General features: G+C 44.6%; 1 protein-coding gene across 19 annotated transcripts in view; it reads right to left on the bottom strand.

The window, feature by feature from the left end:
* Positions 1 to 14645, bottom strand: part of LOC110489900 (protein scribble homolog) — a 101910-nt gene extending 87265 nt beyond the window's left edge. For 13 of the 19 annotated variants that reach the window (XM_036944158.1, XM_036944157.1, XM_036944173.1 and 10 more), the window contains exon 1: positions 13378 to 14645. In XM_036944158.1, the coding sequence (XP_036800053.1) occupies positions 13378 to 13536 (159 nt within the window). In that variant the 5' untranslated portion in view covers positions 13537 to 14645. The remainder of the gene's footprint in view (positions 1 to 13377) is intronic. The other 6 variants (XM_036944171.1, XM_036944170.1, XM_036944169.1 and 3 more) reach the window with 2 other exon arrangements.
* Positions 14646 to 16708: the final 2063 nt, after the last annotated feature.

Consider the following 16708-nt stretch of genomic DNA (forward strand, 5'->3'; position numbering starts at 1 on the left):
CAAAGCCCCCCCCCCCCCCCAGGGGAAACAAACCAGCGCTTTGTGTGGACTCAAGACACTGGGACTGACAGTCTGGGCAAAAGAGTTCAGTATCCACTGGGCTCACTGCACTGTAGAGACACATTGTTCTACTGTTGGCCACTGGAGGATAACTACCCAGGCTAATAAACTGGTGATGAGAACAGTCCATAGACTGACCGAGAGAGAAGGGGCTTACAGCACACTGAGGTCACTGTATATGGAGAGGATGCATCAGTTCTATAACGTTTTGAAAATACTAAGTAGGAGAGTGCAGATCGAGAACGCAAATGCTGGTAGTACAGTCAAATGGAACCCAGAGAATCCAGCGCCACAGAACACCACCTAACAAGAGGAGAGGTGGTGTTGGGTTGCCGCGAGACAGAGACTTTGGATGACTGTATGAAGCAGGCAGTCTTTAAGGCCAGCATTTGCATTTGTTTGTGGTCAGTACTAGTGGTGCCATCCTGGTCAATACGCTGCCTGGCGGGGATCAGTAGTCTGATGGAGGGCCCGCTAAGGAACTATCACGTGGCAACGCAGCAGCAGAACCAGAGCGCCGGTGGAGATCAAAGGTCCCAAAACAGCCAAAGAAATGTCAGGGCAGTATTTGAACACCTCCACCTCAGAGGCTCACGAGCAGCAGGTGAATTGCTTTTGAGGCTTTAAATAGGATCAGATGGGTGACACCAAAGAGTTCTACCACCTCTTAGGTTGGGATAAAATATTGAATATGAAAATATTCAGCGTTTGTGTTTTTACAACAAATAACGCACATCTACTGTATGTTAAATGTCTTGGTCTGTCTATTCATGGAGCAAAACCATGCTGGTGACTGGTATTGAATCTATAACGTTGCAAGCCTAAGGCAGGCAGGCAGACGTGGAGGCATTTTGTCAGAAAGCATCCTGTCAAGACATGACTCTCAGACTTCGAAGATCGGCAGGTCAGCGCACTTGACCGGTGAGGCTCCAGACCGACTTTAAATACCAAAACACAAGAGAAAGAGTGTGTCACACCATTCTCTCACATTTACGAGGCCGCCATGACTCCATGTCACCCGGTCCCTGCCTCTTAATTATTGGCCGTGTGGCACATCAGTCCTATCGCAGCACACCAGCCTTGCACACAGACACTCTGAGCCACCTCCCACCACTGCAGCTTCAATTATTCTGCTGCCTCTGCTCATTGTTTACCTTGGAGGCTGGTGGCTGCGTGCAGAGTGCAAGGGGGAGAGCAACGAGAATCACCTCAGAAACACAAAAGAGCCCGTTTATGGTTGACACTACCCTGATAGGAGCAATGACCATCACCATCAGGCGTCATCTGTGTTTACCAGAAAGCAAGGTATGACCTTCTCTGTGGTCTTGCGTGTGTGAATGGCTGCTGATCCAGCAGCAGTACCTCCCTCGGGCTTGCAAGGCTCTTAGCTCTACGACAGTCTCCCTGGCTGGCTGTTTTTCCCCACCTAGAAACATAATTCTATGGTTTTCCACTGGACACCCTCGCTCAGCCTGCCTGGCTGCTCTGTGGTCAGAGATGAAGCGCTCTTCCCTCCCTAAGGACTGGGGATCAGTGGGGCTGAGTGCACCTACCTACCATGCTCACTTCTGAGGCACCCAGGATCACTTCCTCCTCTCGGGGGGGCTCCTGTTAATCCATCTAAGGGGGAGTAGGATGTGAGACCAGCTGGTCATCAGCTCCGACAAAGGAACCTGATGAATAGTGCTTCTGCATTAACAGAGACCTCAAAACAATATTCTCCACTCGCTCTTCACTTCTGGTTACCTCTCACCTAACACGCTCTTCTCAAAAGTGGGACTGAGCACATACAATGACGACAGACAGAGCCATAAAACAAAATTGCATCAGAGATGCAGACTAGAGGAAGTGTCCTTTGGTGTAGTTTCCCATGCTACTGAACCACTGCGCCACAGCTTCCTGCCGAGAGAGAACAAGACAAAAAGAGAACAGTGGCGTGACAAGAAGGTAGAGCAGGGGGAACTAATGTGGTTTTTCAGAGGCCGGTGGCAGGTGTGATTTATCACCTGTCCTGGCCTAGTTCAGCCAGCAGTCGCAGGGGAGGCCCCTACCCTCCCAGAGAGATGGCTGGAAGAGGAAGACTGTATACAAAGCAGTACAGCACTTCACAGAAACAGGGTCTGTACCGTGTGTATGTCCTAGATTCTGGCTGTGAACAACTTCCTTTACCTGGCCCGACATTAGGCTACACTTTAGTGCATCATTTGTGGAGAAAAATACATTTAAAAGTGGTGGTGGCGAGTTTGTATTTTTTGAGTGGAGCTCCTGTGGGCCATTAAATATGGTGCTTTCAAGGAGTAGGCCAGGTTCCTCCTGAAATATTGACAGGACGTTTTACACCTCCTTACAAGTTATTTTCTGGATAAAAGGGGCTTAGGTGTGCCAGGGGCGTGGCAATGAGCAGGGTTGGCTACATTTTAGCTTTATTTTTATAGACCCCCAGAGAAACATTTGCATTTAAGCTAATTTCCTACGATTCTACATATTCTGCCATGGAGCTGAGAGAAAATGTTGCTGTTTTAAAGCTAGTTTCCTGCAATTCTACGCATTTTGCCATGGATTATGTAGTTTGTTTTTTTTGCTCCAACATAAAATGAATACCGAATGAAATCAATTGATTTTTGCATTTTCAATTCGCCCGGTCTAACTTTTATTTTTGGCGATTGTTAGTTCTCAAAATACTTTTTTTTTTATGTCAACCATCTTTTCTAATTATAGGGTAGTCCACATTGCTACTGTACCCAATGGAGGAAAGCAAGAAGTGCACTTTATATCTATACTGAACAAAAATATAAAAATGCAACAATTAACACATTTTACAGAGTTACAGTTTATATAAGCAAATCAGTCAATTTAAATAAATACATTAGGCCCTAATCTTTGGATTTCACATGACTGGGAGGGGTGCAGCCATGGGTGGCCAGACGCAGCCAATCAGATTGAGTTTCCCCCACAAAAAGGGTTTTAAAGACAGAAATGCTCCTTAGTTCCATCAGCTGTCCGGGTGGCTGTTCTTAGACGATCCCGCAGGTGAAGAAGCCAGATGGAGGTCCTGAGCTGGCGTAGTTACACGTAGTCTGCGGTTGTGAGGACAGTTGGAAGTACTGCCAAATTCTCTAAAATTACTTGGTGGCTTATGGTAGAGAAAGTAATACTCAAAACATCTAGTAAAACAGCTCTGGTGGACATTCCTGCAGTCAGCATGCCAATTGCACGCGCCCTCAAAAGTTGACATCTGTGACATTGTGTTATGACAAAACGTCACATTTTAGAGTGACCTTTCATTTTCCCCAGCAGAAGGTGCACCTGTGTAATGTCTATGCAGTTTAATCAGCTTCTTGATATGCCACACCATCCACAGGTGGATGGATTAAGTTTACACTTAAAATTGTGGATGGGGGAGAAAAATAAAAGGATTTATTATATTTGGGGACTTAAGCGGGGGGAAAATAAATAACTTTAGGCAGCCCAACCAAGGATTACAATGAAAGAAATCCCTGCATTAGGTTAAAGAGTGGGACAGGGGGTTAATGTGTTATTTGGATCTCATATCTCCAAACAAAAACACAATGCTGACTTGTAAAAGAGAGACCACTTAAAACAAACGATTCATATCAATAAATACAAAAATGGAAGTGGTTACAGGGCATTAATTATTAGCAACACAGTCCCAAATTGCCATTTCCTTTGGACTACAATTATGACCTAAGGCTGAACAAACAAGAGACTCGAGAGAGAGAGAGAGAGAGAGAGAGAGAGAGAGAGAAAAATAAACACTCCAATATCATGTCCATTTGTGCTCAAAAAGAGTGAACAGAATTATAGAGGAGATCCCAGAGGAAACTCTCGCTCAGGCGTATTAGCCTGGTTGGCCTGTGCTTGTGTACGAGAGGGCAGACAGAGTTGGGGGGACGTTTTCACGGCTGGGTGAAGCACTTAGCACAAATAATATAATCAATTATTTTGCTTTTTATTTTAGCCAGCTTACATAGAAAACGTTATTAGTTCATCAAAAATCGTTGAATTACTTCCCCACAGATTAATGAGAAGGGTGTGCTTGGCAGGATGCACATAACTCTGCAATGTTGGGTTGTACTGGAGAGTCTCAGTCTTAAATAATTTTCCCCACGCAGTCTGAGCCTGTATTTAGTTTCGTGCTAGTGAGGGCCGAGAATCCACTCTCACATAGGTACGTGGTTGCAAAGGGCATCAGTGTCTTAACAGTTCGATTTGCCAAAGCAGGATACTCAGAGCGCAGCCCAAACCAGAAAATCTTGTAGTGGCTTCTGATTAAATTAAATTTTCACAGAACCGCTTGCTGCAATTTCAATGAGGATCTCTTGTTCAGATATTGGTAAGTGGACTGGAGGCAGGGCATGAAAGGGATAACTAATACAGTTATTTGTGTCGTCCGTTTTGGGAAAGTACCTGCGTAATTGCGCACCCAGCTCACTGAGGTGCTTCGCTATATCACATTTGACATCGTCAAATGTAAGCTTGAGTTCATTAGCACACACACAACAACAAAAAATACAATGGAAAGAACTGTGCGTTGTAAAAGCGTTACATGGTCACTGCCCATAACATTTCATAGTGCATAAAATACACAAGAGTTCAGGGGTATTTCTTTAACAAATTTAACAATTTTCCCGGTAACGCCCAAAACGTATTTCAAGCTGTCAGGCATTCCCTTGGAAGCAAGAGCCTCTCGGTGGATGCTGCAGTGTACCCAAGTGGCGTCGGGAGCAACTGTTTGCATGCGCGTTACCACTCCACTATGTCTCCCTGCCATGGCGTTCACGCCATCAGTACAGATACCAACACATCTTGACCATCAAAGTCCATTTGACGTCACAATGCTGTCCAGTACTTTAAAAATATCCTCTCCTGTTGTCCTGGTTTGCAGAAGAGGATGTCTTCCTTAAATTGACCCCACATAAATGTAACGGACATATACCAGGAGCCAGGCCCGCCACGTCTGTTGACTCATCCAGCTGTAACACAGAATTCACTGGCTTGTATGCGAATCAGTAATTGTTTCAAAACATCTCCAGCCATGTCACTGATGCGTCGTGAAACAGAGTTGTTTGATGACGGCATTGTCTGCATGTTTATTTTGGCCTTTTCCCCCAAGCATTGTCCCAGCCATATCCTTGGCAGCAGGAAGAAATCAGTCCTCCACAATAGTATGGGGCTCACCATATAAGACACTTCTAGCCCCAACTTCTTAATGGTATCTGTTGCTTTTATACATGTCTTACTACCCGAAAGTAGTCTTAATTCTCTCTGTAAAAACTACTGCAGCTTATTTTTCAAATTGGCATGTTTTGTTTCTAAATGTCTGCACTCGAGTGAAGGTTTCATTGAGTTTTGAGGTTCTGCACATACACACACTGTGGCTGAGGAAAGGCACTACCCCCAATAAGTGAACCCCAAATCAATGTAGTTCTCATCATATTTGCACCTCTTCGATGGTCCAAAGTCCCTGTCTGTTGTTCAGTGCTTTCCCGGGTAAGGGGGCAGTAGCTCTTCGGCTGCGTCAGATTCACAATTGGCAGTGAAACGAGGCTACTCAGGAGAGAAAAATAAAAACTCACCCAAATGTATAGCACCTTTGGAAAATATAAATGGACTGTTTGAAAATGTGAATTCACATTTTTATTTGGCGTACCCCCGATGGTATTGTGCGTACCCTAGTTTGGCAAAACCTGCTCTAGACTGTTCAAATCAAATACTTTTTGGTCTTCAAATCTTAAGATTTGGTCTAGTTGATGGACAGCTTAAGGTCAGGCAACAGCCCACATTACACCATGATGTATCACCTTGCTAAAGTTGCCTACTTAGCTCCCTCCCTAATAAAATGTAGGCCAACTGGTTACTGTTCTGCACTAATCCCCTTTAAGCAGGATAAATGTGTCAAAACATGATTCTTAGCTCAGCATTTCCACGCACACCTGCAAATGTCCTCAAAACAACCCACAGATTAGATTTATCCTAGAGACATGAAACCACACTGAGAATGAGAGTAGGTATGGTCATCTACAGAAGACCACGCGTAACCACGCCAGCCCAGGACGTCCACATTCAGGCTTCTTCACCTGCGGGACCGCCTGAGGGGGAGGGTGGGGGGGTGCTGAGGACTATCTCTGTCTGTAATAAATCCCTTTTGATTGCCTGGGCCTGGCTCCCAAGGCGGTGAACCTGGCTCCCAAGGCGGTGAACCTGGCTCCCAAGGCGGTGAACCTGGCTCCCAAGGCGGTGAACCTGGCTCCCAAGGCGGTGAACCTGGCTCCCAAGGCGGTGAACCTGGCTCCCAAGGCGGTGAACCTGGCTCCCAAGGCGGTGAACCTGGCTCCCAAGGCGGTGAACCTGGCTCCCAAGGCGGTGAACCTGGCTCCCAAGGCGGTGAACCTGGCTCCCAAGTGGGCGGGCCTATGCCTTCCCATGCCCACACACAGCAGCACCCCTGCCCAGTCATGTGAAATCCATAGATTAGGGCCGAATGAATCATTTCCAAAATCCTGCTTTCCTTATATGAACTGTAACGCAGTAAAATCATTGAAAATGGTTGGCATCCCGTTGTTAGGAAACCATGTTAACTCGCAGAAAAGCACTCAACCGCACGGAATGCACAGCCATTCCATCTTCAATCAAACTGTTCGTTTATAAAAATAAAAATACTGTTTTTAAACGCTTATGGCGGTTCTTTTATTTTCATGGCCATGAGTGTTCCATCCATAACCGTCGGTTGCATGGTTACACAGTAAGTGTGCCAGGCCTAGATGTGAGTGACACTTTTGTTGATAACGCAGATTTAGCTTACACTGCAGCCACCTCATTAGATCTCTACCTGCAGTTGGTTTTTACGCGTTTGTTTACTAGCAGGGTACCGAGCGTAACTGATCCAAAAACAGTAATAACACAGGGAGAGACGTTCTTCAAACCTGTTCTGCAGACTGAGTGCAGACACCATCCACCACACCCACCAAGCATTTTAACCAGTCATTACATACAGGACAATGGGAGACCAATGGAAAACCAAGCAGATATATTCTAGTCGCAATGTGGCACTAGCAAGCCTACTGCACCGATTGCATTCTGACAAATGCATCTTTGTTTCAAAGCAGAAATGCAGGGAACTGAGAAAGTGCAGCTGCAAGTGTAACTGTAAATTCTGACAGGGGCCACTGGGCCAAGTTACTGACATGTTTATCAAGGTTATTGGGAGATGCTTTTGACAGTGACCTTGCCTTTCTTCATAAAAAAGACAAAAAATACTATGCCCTTGTGTGCTTTACTGAAGGCCTGCCCTGTTCTGGGGCCAACCTTCGATTTGTGCAAATATCTGTTTCTGTTTGAGTGTAAATGCCAAGCCAAGGGCAGGACAGAACATAGAGTGCTGGGACAAAAGGCCGTGATATTGGATATGAGTGGCTAGGTAGAGGGTGTCAGGAGAGCCTGAATGGGCTACTATGTAACCTGTCACAAGACTTCAAGAATGTTAAAAGATACTTCCACCGGTCTTCTCAACTTGATCCTCCAGAGCGGGCTGGGGATCACCCACATCCATTTCCTCACAAGTGCCTGGGCCGGCGCAGTCACGAAATGCCTCGCTGGCACAAGAGGGAACCGCAGATAAAGCTTTCCCCAACAAGGACCTTGATCCATGAACGATCCATCTCTAGTCATTTACAGATCTAGGAGACAATGACGTAGCCCTCTGCTTCTCAGAGACACTTGATGGAGATTGAAATTAGTCCGTTCCAGCACTCTTCCGTGTTTTTTTCACTGGCGTTACGAGGCAGTGGCATTTGTGAAAACCAGAGGAAACCTACTTAGCAGCAACACAAAAGACGCATTAAGGAATAGCGAGGATTAGGCATTGCGTTATGAGAAAACAGAGCTTGATGTTAAGAGCTCAGAACATATGGGCGTGAGGGGAAATTCCTGCCCGCTTGCTCTCTCCAAGGGTCCTTTTGGGTTCTGTATAGAAGTACACAAATCGGGTTCACTGGAGGAAAGCTTATTTTTTTGGCCAGCCGGTTCTGTTTTAGCTGATAGGGTTGCACATCTTGTCCCAAGCATGCAATTTTGTTCTTCTAGTGCAATACAACGCTCAGTAATATTTCTAAAGGAAACAAACTTATAAGGAAAAACACCCTGGACCAGAGCCAGTCGACAAAATGAGTCCCACAGCCCACAACAGAAAAGTTGAATACCCAAGCCGACAGTGACAAATCTGTCGACGTACCCTTGACCAAAGCCCTTAACCTTTATTTGCTCCAGGTGCGCCGTGCTACTATTGCCGACCATGTAAACCAACACATTTCACAGCACCTATCTGATGTATGGGACAATAAAACATTTGTATGTACTTTTTTTTACCATGCAAGACTAACCGGATAAAGGCAATACAGCACACAAGCCAGGGTCGCCAGGTGGAGCTCAAGTAACCCGCAGTGAACCTAAGACCCTGTCAGAGCATCTGACACTCCATCTGTTCACACTTAAATCCCCCCTCCCCAAACCCTATAAAGCAAATCTATCCCCTCTACATCCCCCCCCAGCCCAACCCCCATTATAGTATTTGCCTTTATCACATACGCATAAATTTGATAATTTACCTTCTGTATGGCGAAACTGAATGCCTCATGGGTTGTGTGTGCCGCACAATGATCTGTCTGAAATTGAATTTGATCTGAAAAATTAAGCTAATTGACTGCATCCATTTTAGGCTGGGTTTCTGTACAGCCATCATCTGATGTAAGAAGGGCTATATAAATAAATGTGATCCAAATTGGCCCTGTACAGAAACCCATTGCTCAAGCAGACTTCGGTACAGATATTGGGTCCGTCTAGTGGTGATGGCCACCCTGCAGCCCACTGCTCTCCACAGTGAAACTTTGTGGTGATGTGAGACTATTATTGTCAATGACATCTGGCACACGTGGTGGCGCATTAGACGGAGAAGACAGTCGGCCCAAGTCATTTTTATTGAACCTTTAACTAGGCAAGTACGTTAAGAACAAATTCTTATTTACAATGACTGCCTAACCCGGCCAAACCCTAACCCAGAAGACGCTGGGCATATTGTGCGCGCCGCCCTACGGAACTCCCAGTCACGGTCGGTTGAGATACAGCCTGGAATCGAACCAGGGTCTGTAGTGACGCCTCTAGTACTGAGATGCGGTGCCTTAAACCGCTGCGCCACTCGGGAGCCCCATTTCAGCAAGCCATGACACCCACCATCTCAGATTGTTCCGAAATAATTTCTGTAGTTAGGAATGCTAATCTCATCTGTTTCTATAAAATGATTTGTCTGAAATTGAATTTGATCTGAAAAATTAAGCTAATTGACTGCATCCATTTTAGGCTGGGTTTCTGTACAGCACTTTGAGATATCAGCTGATGTAAGAAGGGCTATATACATTAATTTGATCCAAATTGGCCCTTTAATTTATAGGCTTGACATAATATTAAATAAATATAGGACCCTACATCCGATCATTTGAACAAAACGTATTCTGACCGTTGAGTAACGGAAGAGGAATCCAAGAAACGGTTTTTTAAAAAAATCCAGCTGCAGTACACAAAACACAACCAGCATACAGTATCAGTTCTCTATATCTATAGTATTGCAACTTCCACAACCTTTTATAAAATGGAACACAACAGTATCTTTGGGTAGAAAACAAATTACTTCTACTTATGATTAAAAATAAATTATGCTGTCATTCTCACAAGTTAAGCCAGTCCTCATTGAACGCAATTCAGTTTGCCCTCTTAGCAACCTACCGCTTTAGCCCAACTCACACTGAATAGTCAAACAAATGACAACTGTGAGGGCTATCCATATGGTGTAATTCTCAAATGAAGGCTATTCCTACAAGCCCAAAACTGAGATGGAGATTTGAGCTAGTGAATAAAATGTGACAAGCCGCACGGCAGTTGAGTTTTTCAATAAAACGATTAGAAAACATCTCTATATGTAGTTACCATTGAAGCCAACACCATTAACATTGCAAAACACCATATCGTGTGTTCGGGACTTTTACCATTAGAAACCATAACATGGAAACCATTAGAACTACTGTTGCCTAATGGTTTGCTTGTTGACCAGGAAATGGACCAATTAATACAGACCTTTTTGGAAGGGAATAAACCACAGAGGGGACGTTTCCTGATTAAGCCTAAAATAAGTTACTAGATGCGGATATGCCCTGATTATTATTTTTGGGACTTCTGAATAACAAGCACGCCAGGCACCATGGGCAAAATATGCCCCAGAAGGGCCAGTCCATTTGTCCATTTGTTAACAAAACAATTGGCGTCGTAGAGCTAGAAATGCCATAAACAGCTGTTGTCGCAGGACAAGGAGAGCCCAAATGAGAACAGGCGATCATTTTATATTAGAGAGTTCTTTTATTGCTGGGTTTTCGCCACATTCATGACCCTGCATGGACCTTTGATGGCCCCCGCTCTCCGAAGCCCTCCTAGGACTGCAGGCAAGGGGAACATATGCTTTGTGTCTGCACGCAACACGGCCACAGACATGCGCTAGAGCTGCACTGTCACACCATATTTGTCTCTCGGCTTAAGCCAGCGCTGTGAACAGGGGTCTATCGGTGTGCGTTAGCAGCCCTGATTGTATGCCTTCTGCCAGCCTCACGGCCCCCTGCACCACCAGGCTCACGGCGGCTGGGCTGAGTCAAGCAGGCCAGGCAATGCACCCTTGGGTACAGCAGCTTCCATCTGTGTCAGGAAACCCCAGTCTGCATCTAGCCTAACTAGCAGCCAGATTAAATATTAAACAACTGGATGTCTGTGTGTGCTTTTGTGAGTCTTAGAGCTGTACTGAGCTGCTCCCCTAAACCACTCCCTCCTTATCCGTCTTAGTCCCTCCTCCAATATGAACATAACCGCATGTTTAGTAACAGTCGTCCCTTGGTGAAGTCGGCACAAACAACCAAACACACGCCCTCTCGGCAACGTTACATCTGGGTACAAACTAAAAGACAAAGCGTGAGGGACACGAAGACTGAGGTCTAGAGTGACAAACCAGATTGTAAACAATCCAGTAAAATCATAGCTGAACAAAATGGCCTGGGACTAAAGTGCACGACTCAAGTGGGCTCAACAGAATGGTCTACAACTTAGCCCTAGAACTGACTGTTTACAAGTAACTACTTACAATGGTGTTCAAACTATTGCTAGGGATTTTGCATAGTTCTGTTGTCTAACTGTAGCTCCTTATGACCTGGGATTGTTGACAGACACTACTGGTGCCTGTGCAACTTGCTACTCTCCTCCCCACCACTACTACCACAACATTAGCCTTGTCTGAGAGCCTGGCTCAGAACTTCTGAGCAGAAGCGAATGACTAAAAAGAATGGACAAAGCTGTCGATCACAAGATACCATTCATTTCTGTGAAGACTCAATAGTGCATTGAAGCAAAATGAAGTCGATTAAGATGGCGTCTCATGGAGACATAACATGTGAAGTTTGAGCTACTCCAGCGAGTGACGTTGCAAGCTCTCAGTGAATCCCCTCTCATTGAGTAACTCAAGTTGAAGGCCGACCGGGGTCCTGCAAGCTGCTATTAGCAACTAAATGATCCTTAGAACTTCTTCTGTGTGCGATTTTAAAATAAATTGATTCAAGGACATGCATCTGGTGTATTAGAAGCAAAGATTGACATTTCCCCATTCACTATAATGGGGGATCCTGTTTTCTGCAAACAATGCCTGCAGTACCACGGTTGGACTTGAATTTCTGTAGTTTCAATGAGAGGGGACAGTTGTTATCCCCATGGCAGCAGCACATCTCACTCCCTCATCCAGGTCTGTCTCACTTCACCAGCCCCACAGCACACTAAAAACTATGGGTGACAGGGCTTTCAGTTGCAGGGCTCCAGAACGCACTTCCAGACCAGTGGAGGCTGCTGGCAGGGCTCATAATAATGGCTGGAACAGAGTAAACAGAATGGCATCAAACACACGGGAGCCATGTGTTTGATGTTGATACCTTTCCACCTATTCCGCTCCAGCCATTACCACATGCCTGTCCTCCCCAATTAAGGTGCCACCAACCTCCTGTGTTCCAGACACTATTAGGGCTGCAGAGTCTGTCCTCCAGCTCAAGACCATGCTGTTCAGAAAAGCTCATTCTGTTCTCATGTCCTCTGGATCTGGCGACATCTGTATACAGCTTTGATTGTTGTCCAGAGTTCTGGAATGCATTTATTTTTTTGGTGTGACTTGGGTCTGATAAATGCGCTTTACAACTTAAATGTATTATAATTAGTATGAATTATTATTATGTCTAGAGAGCCATCATCTCCCACAGCCATTCCCCTATACTGGAGCAGGACAATGAACACAGCTGCAAATTGAGACGCGAGTCAGGCAATTTGTTCCGCCCCAGTGCTCTGGTGTAAAGGAGTATGTTGCATGGCCAGATAACCATCCAGCTCCCCTAAAATAAACAAGGGACATGCAAGCAAAGCCTTGGTGATTTTTCATGTAGGAGGAGTGTGGGTGGAGGAGGGAGACTCATTCCACAAACGCCTCCTCCCTCTGTTACCAATCGGTCCATGCTAACCGGATTCCTTAGGACGTCCCTACCCCATTGAAGTTGAAATGTAAAATGGTTAGGGCTCTGGTAAGGACATCCCAAGGATTCCGGATAGCACTGACCGTTTCCAATCCCACTGGACCATGCAGTTATTGCAGACAACATAGTGAGGTGCCAGCCAGCTCCTTTCATCTGCTGAGTTCGTCTACACATTTGATATCATGCAGCACGCCCACTCCACTGCAGCATGAGCCTCCTCTGCCTTTGACTCCAACAGCAAGCATCCAAAGGCAGAAAGAGGCCCGTTTCTCCTCTGATTCCTACTCTCTGCTGTCATCAATGTTAATCTGAGCAGGCAGCCTCCTATCCCAGTTGCTTTGATTCCTATTGTCAATAGTTATCCAATGCAAGAATAGGACATACAGGTAACATCATACATAACATCATAAGTATCTACAACATTCACCAATGACAGTGTTTGGAATATGAATGACATTTAAACCACTTTCCAAATAAACAATGTTCTTCCTGCATTAGTTAGTTACTATGCTCAATTGATTAAATACTGATGAAGTTGACACATGTTCACAGATGCGTGACAGGCAGACAATCAAAACATCAGTCACCTGTCCCTTGGGAGTTTCTCATGGTTGCATGCCTTGATTTGACCGCGCATGATAATCATTTGTGGCGGCCAATATAGGCCACAATGTGTGCTTAATTATAACCACTGGTTGCTTACCTTGGGTAAATCTCTGAGTTGGTTGGCGTCGAGGAGAAGCTCTTCCAGACTGCGGCTGTAGCGGAATATCTCGTCAGGGACATTTTGCAAATTGCAATGTCGCTTGTCCACCGACTCGACGTGGCGGTTACAGCGCCACAAAGGGATACACTTCAGCATGTCCGGCTGCCGTATTGATTTGGTTGCCGGTGCTACTCAACAATCCGCATCGGAGAGAGAAACGGGGAACGGTTGTGGGGGAGGAGGGAGAGGAAAAAATATCGACAGTGACAGATAAGAGTGGACGTCGAAATCCCGCTGCTCCCACGTCGATCCAGAGGCCAAAAATCCGGTTAAAACCAGGGACAGAATTAATTCCGATCGTCAATTGATATCCCAACTCCAGTCCTTTTCGTTGGCTCTCAGCGACTCAAATCAAACTAAAATGTTATTGATACATACAAATATAATAGCTAAAGTTATCTTCCTTGATTGTTAACTTGGTAAATTTTCATTAAAATGCCATCATACTGACAATCTAAAAGAACAAACTACTAAATTAAATGAACGTTTTAATTTCCTTACTTGTGCGACAATATTAAAGCAGCCCAGTCAGCGTTAGCTAACACTAGCCCATTTGTTATTTGATACAAGGAAGCTGGCCTGTCCAGCAAGATCGCCAACTAACTAGGCAAATAGTAATTGGTTCCCCGTTACGAATGTGTGTTCTGCTGCTTAATGCGAGTAGTCCCGTGTAAGCACACCGAACGACCTCTCGAAGGTACGTACGGAGATGGAACTCGTTTGTGTCGCGAGCTAGTCGCTAACATTAGCCACCTTTGTGATCTCTCGTGCCTCTTTAGGCTACGGAAACCAACTGCAATATAAACGACCTTAGGATTTCAAAACCGACAATTGGCAGTCTTTCACTAACTATTTGCACTGAAAATTACAACCAGAAGTCATATGAAGCGTTTAAACCAACAAAATGTTGAAACCACAATATCAGCAACAGGATTATGTTCACTAAACCGGAGGTACCGCCGCTTTGTGGCAAGCTGCGCTCGTCTGGAGGGCCACGCAGGAGTCTGGGGGGATGCGGGCAACCTGTGTGGGTCTTCGGGCTTTTGTCTCGGTCTTCATTTAGCGAACAAACATAAGCTATTTGACCAAATACCGGTCTGAAGGAAACCTCTGTAGTTAAATACTCCGCTGGGGAGTTTCCTCACTCTCCGGCCGGGTGTGTGGTGCTGTTGTAAAAATGTGGTGGGGAGTGCTAACCACGACCTTCCAGCTCCGCCCAGTGGCTCCTCCTTATTGTTGTTGTGGCTGGGTGTGCACGATTTACACCCCCCTTCAACTGACACCTCCCAAAGGTGCAAAAACGCACTTACTACGCCGCTCATCTCATGGCGCACACATGTCTACCAAGTGCATACTCAACATTTACTTCATAGTAATAGACATCCAACTACAGATAATATTGCACTATTTTTTATAATTGTGGATTATTGGTTTTTGTAGGACAATTACCGCCCTCCACACGGGTATGACTGCATACGCCGGCAAGTGCGAACACACATATACAGGAAAATAAAAATCAAGTGCATCCATTCATTCCTTCTCCCTCTCTCAGCAAGCACCTAAAACTGCACATAGGTAATAGCGACCCCAAGGGGCTAGGAGGTTTTGAATGTGCCTTTTAGAAGATGGTTGCCTTTAGGTTCGTGTCGAAACCGCTCTGCTTTGGTTGCTTATCAAATTCCTCCATCTAGCGGTAATGAAAGCAAAGTAGACTTAAACTCAGCCGAATTCAGCAAATGCGTAGGCCTATCGTAGATTGTCAAGAGTGCGCCCGCTGACAGGTAGACATGTAACCTCATTCATGCTTGCTGAGGAACACTCAACTCAGTTATCTTATATGGAGGTGGAGTAGAGTATTGATAACTGTTCGCACGATTTGCTAGTAACATTGAAACCCCATCAGTCGATACTTGTAAAAATGTCAATTCTGAAAATGCTTACCTGTTTTTATGTTTTTCTTGTACAACTACGGTCCTTCAGCAGGGTGATACAATTCATACTTTTATATACTGAAAAATATATATAAAAACACAATATGTAAAGTGTTGGTCCCATGCTTTACAAGGTGAAATAAAATATCACAGAAATGTTCCACATGCATAAAAAGCTTATTGTTCTCAAATTTTGTGCACAAATTTGTTTACATTCCTGTAAGTGGCCATTTCTCCTTTGCCAAGATAACCCTGACAGCTGTGGCATATCAAGAAGCTGATAAAACTGCATGATCATTACACAGGTGTGCTTGGTGACAAAGGCCACTCTAAAATTTGCAGGACCTCCACATCCAGCTTCTTCACCTGCGGGATCTTCTGAGACTGGGACAGCCGATGAAACAGAAGTTTTTGTCTGTAATATAGCCCTTTTGTGGGGAAAAACTCATTCTGATTGGCTGGGCCCGGTTCCCCAGTGGGTGGGCCTATGCCCTCCCAAGGCCCACCCATGGCTGCACCCCTGCCCAGTCATGTGAAAGCCATAGATTCGGGCCTAATGAATTTATTTCAATTGACTTGATTTCCTTATATGAACTGTAACTGAATAAAATCATTGAAATTATTACGTTGCGTTTATATTTGTGTTCAGTAGAGTACAACCAACTTTTTCCTAATTTGTGTTGCTCATCTGGAGAAGTAGCGGCCTTGACATATTACAAACTGAGATTAAATTGGCAGAAGCACACTTGTGCAGAGTTAAGAAACACAAATTAGGAAAGTCTGTTTTCGATCAATGTTTTGATTGAAAGTATGAATTTCAGCAACCAGCGGTTGTACAGGACAAACATAGGTACAGGTATACGTTTTCAGAATCAACATTTTTACAATTACCAACATATTTTCATGCAACACTTGCAAAGATACAGTATAATTAAGCCTATTATAGGCTACAACCAGTCAATTATTCAACCTTGTAAAGAAAGCCTCCAGAATCTAAAGTTTAATATAAAATAAGCTTTATGAAACTGGGAATTCCACAATCAGAAACATTTTAACAAAATAACAGATCTCAAATGTGTTCAGTATCCATTTACAATGCATCTAATTGATTGAAGCTCAATTTATAAAAATGTGGGGGAAAAAAATTGTCCCAAACCCAGCAGTGATGTCAGCAGTGATGCTGACAAAAAAAAAAAAAAAAAAAATGGTCTTCACAGCAAGGGTCAATAATTGCGGTCAGACCGTTTTGAAATAGCTACAGTATATTTAATAATTTTAGTTAACTGAAATTACTACGTTCTATTGAAATGTCAAGAAATGGGGAATATTAGTAATTG

This window comes from Oncorhynchus mykiss, chromosome 15 (assembly GCF_013265735.2).
Source record: "Oncorhynchus mykiss isolate Arlee chromosome 15, USDA_OmykA_1.1, whole genome shotgun sequence".
NCBI lineage: Eukaryota > Metazoa > Chordata > Actinopteri > Salmoniformes > Salmonidae > Oncorhynchus > Oncorhynchus mykiss.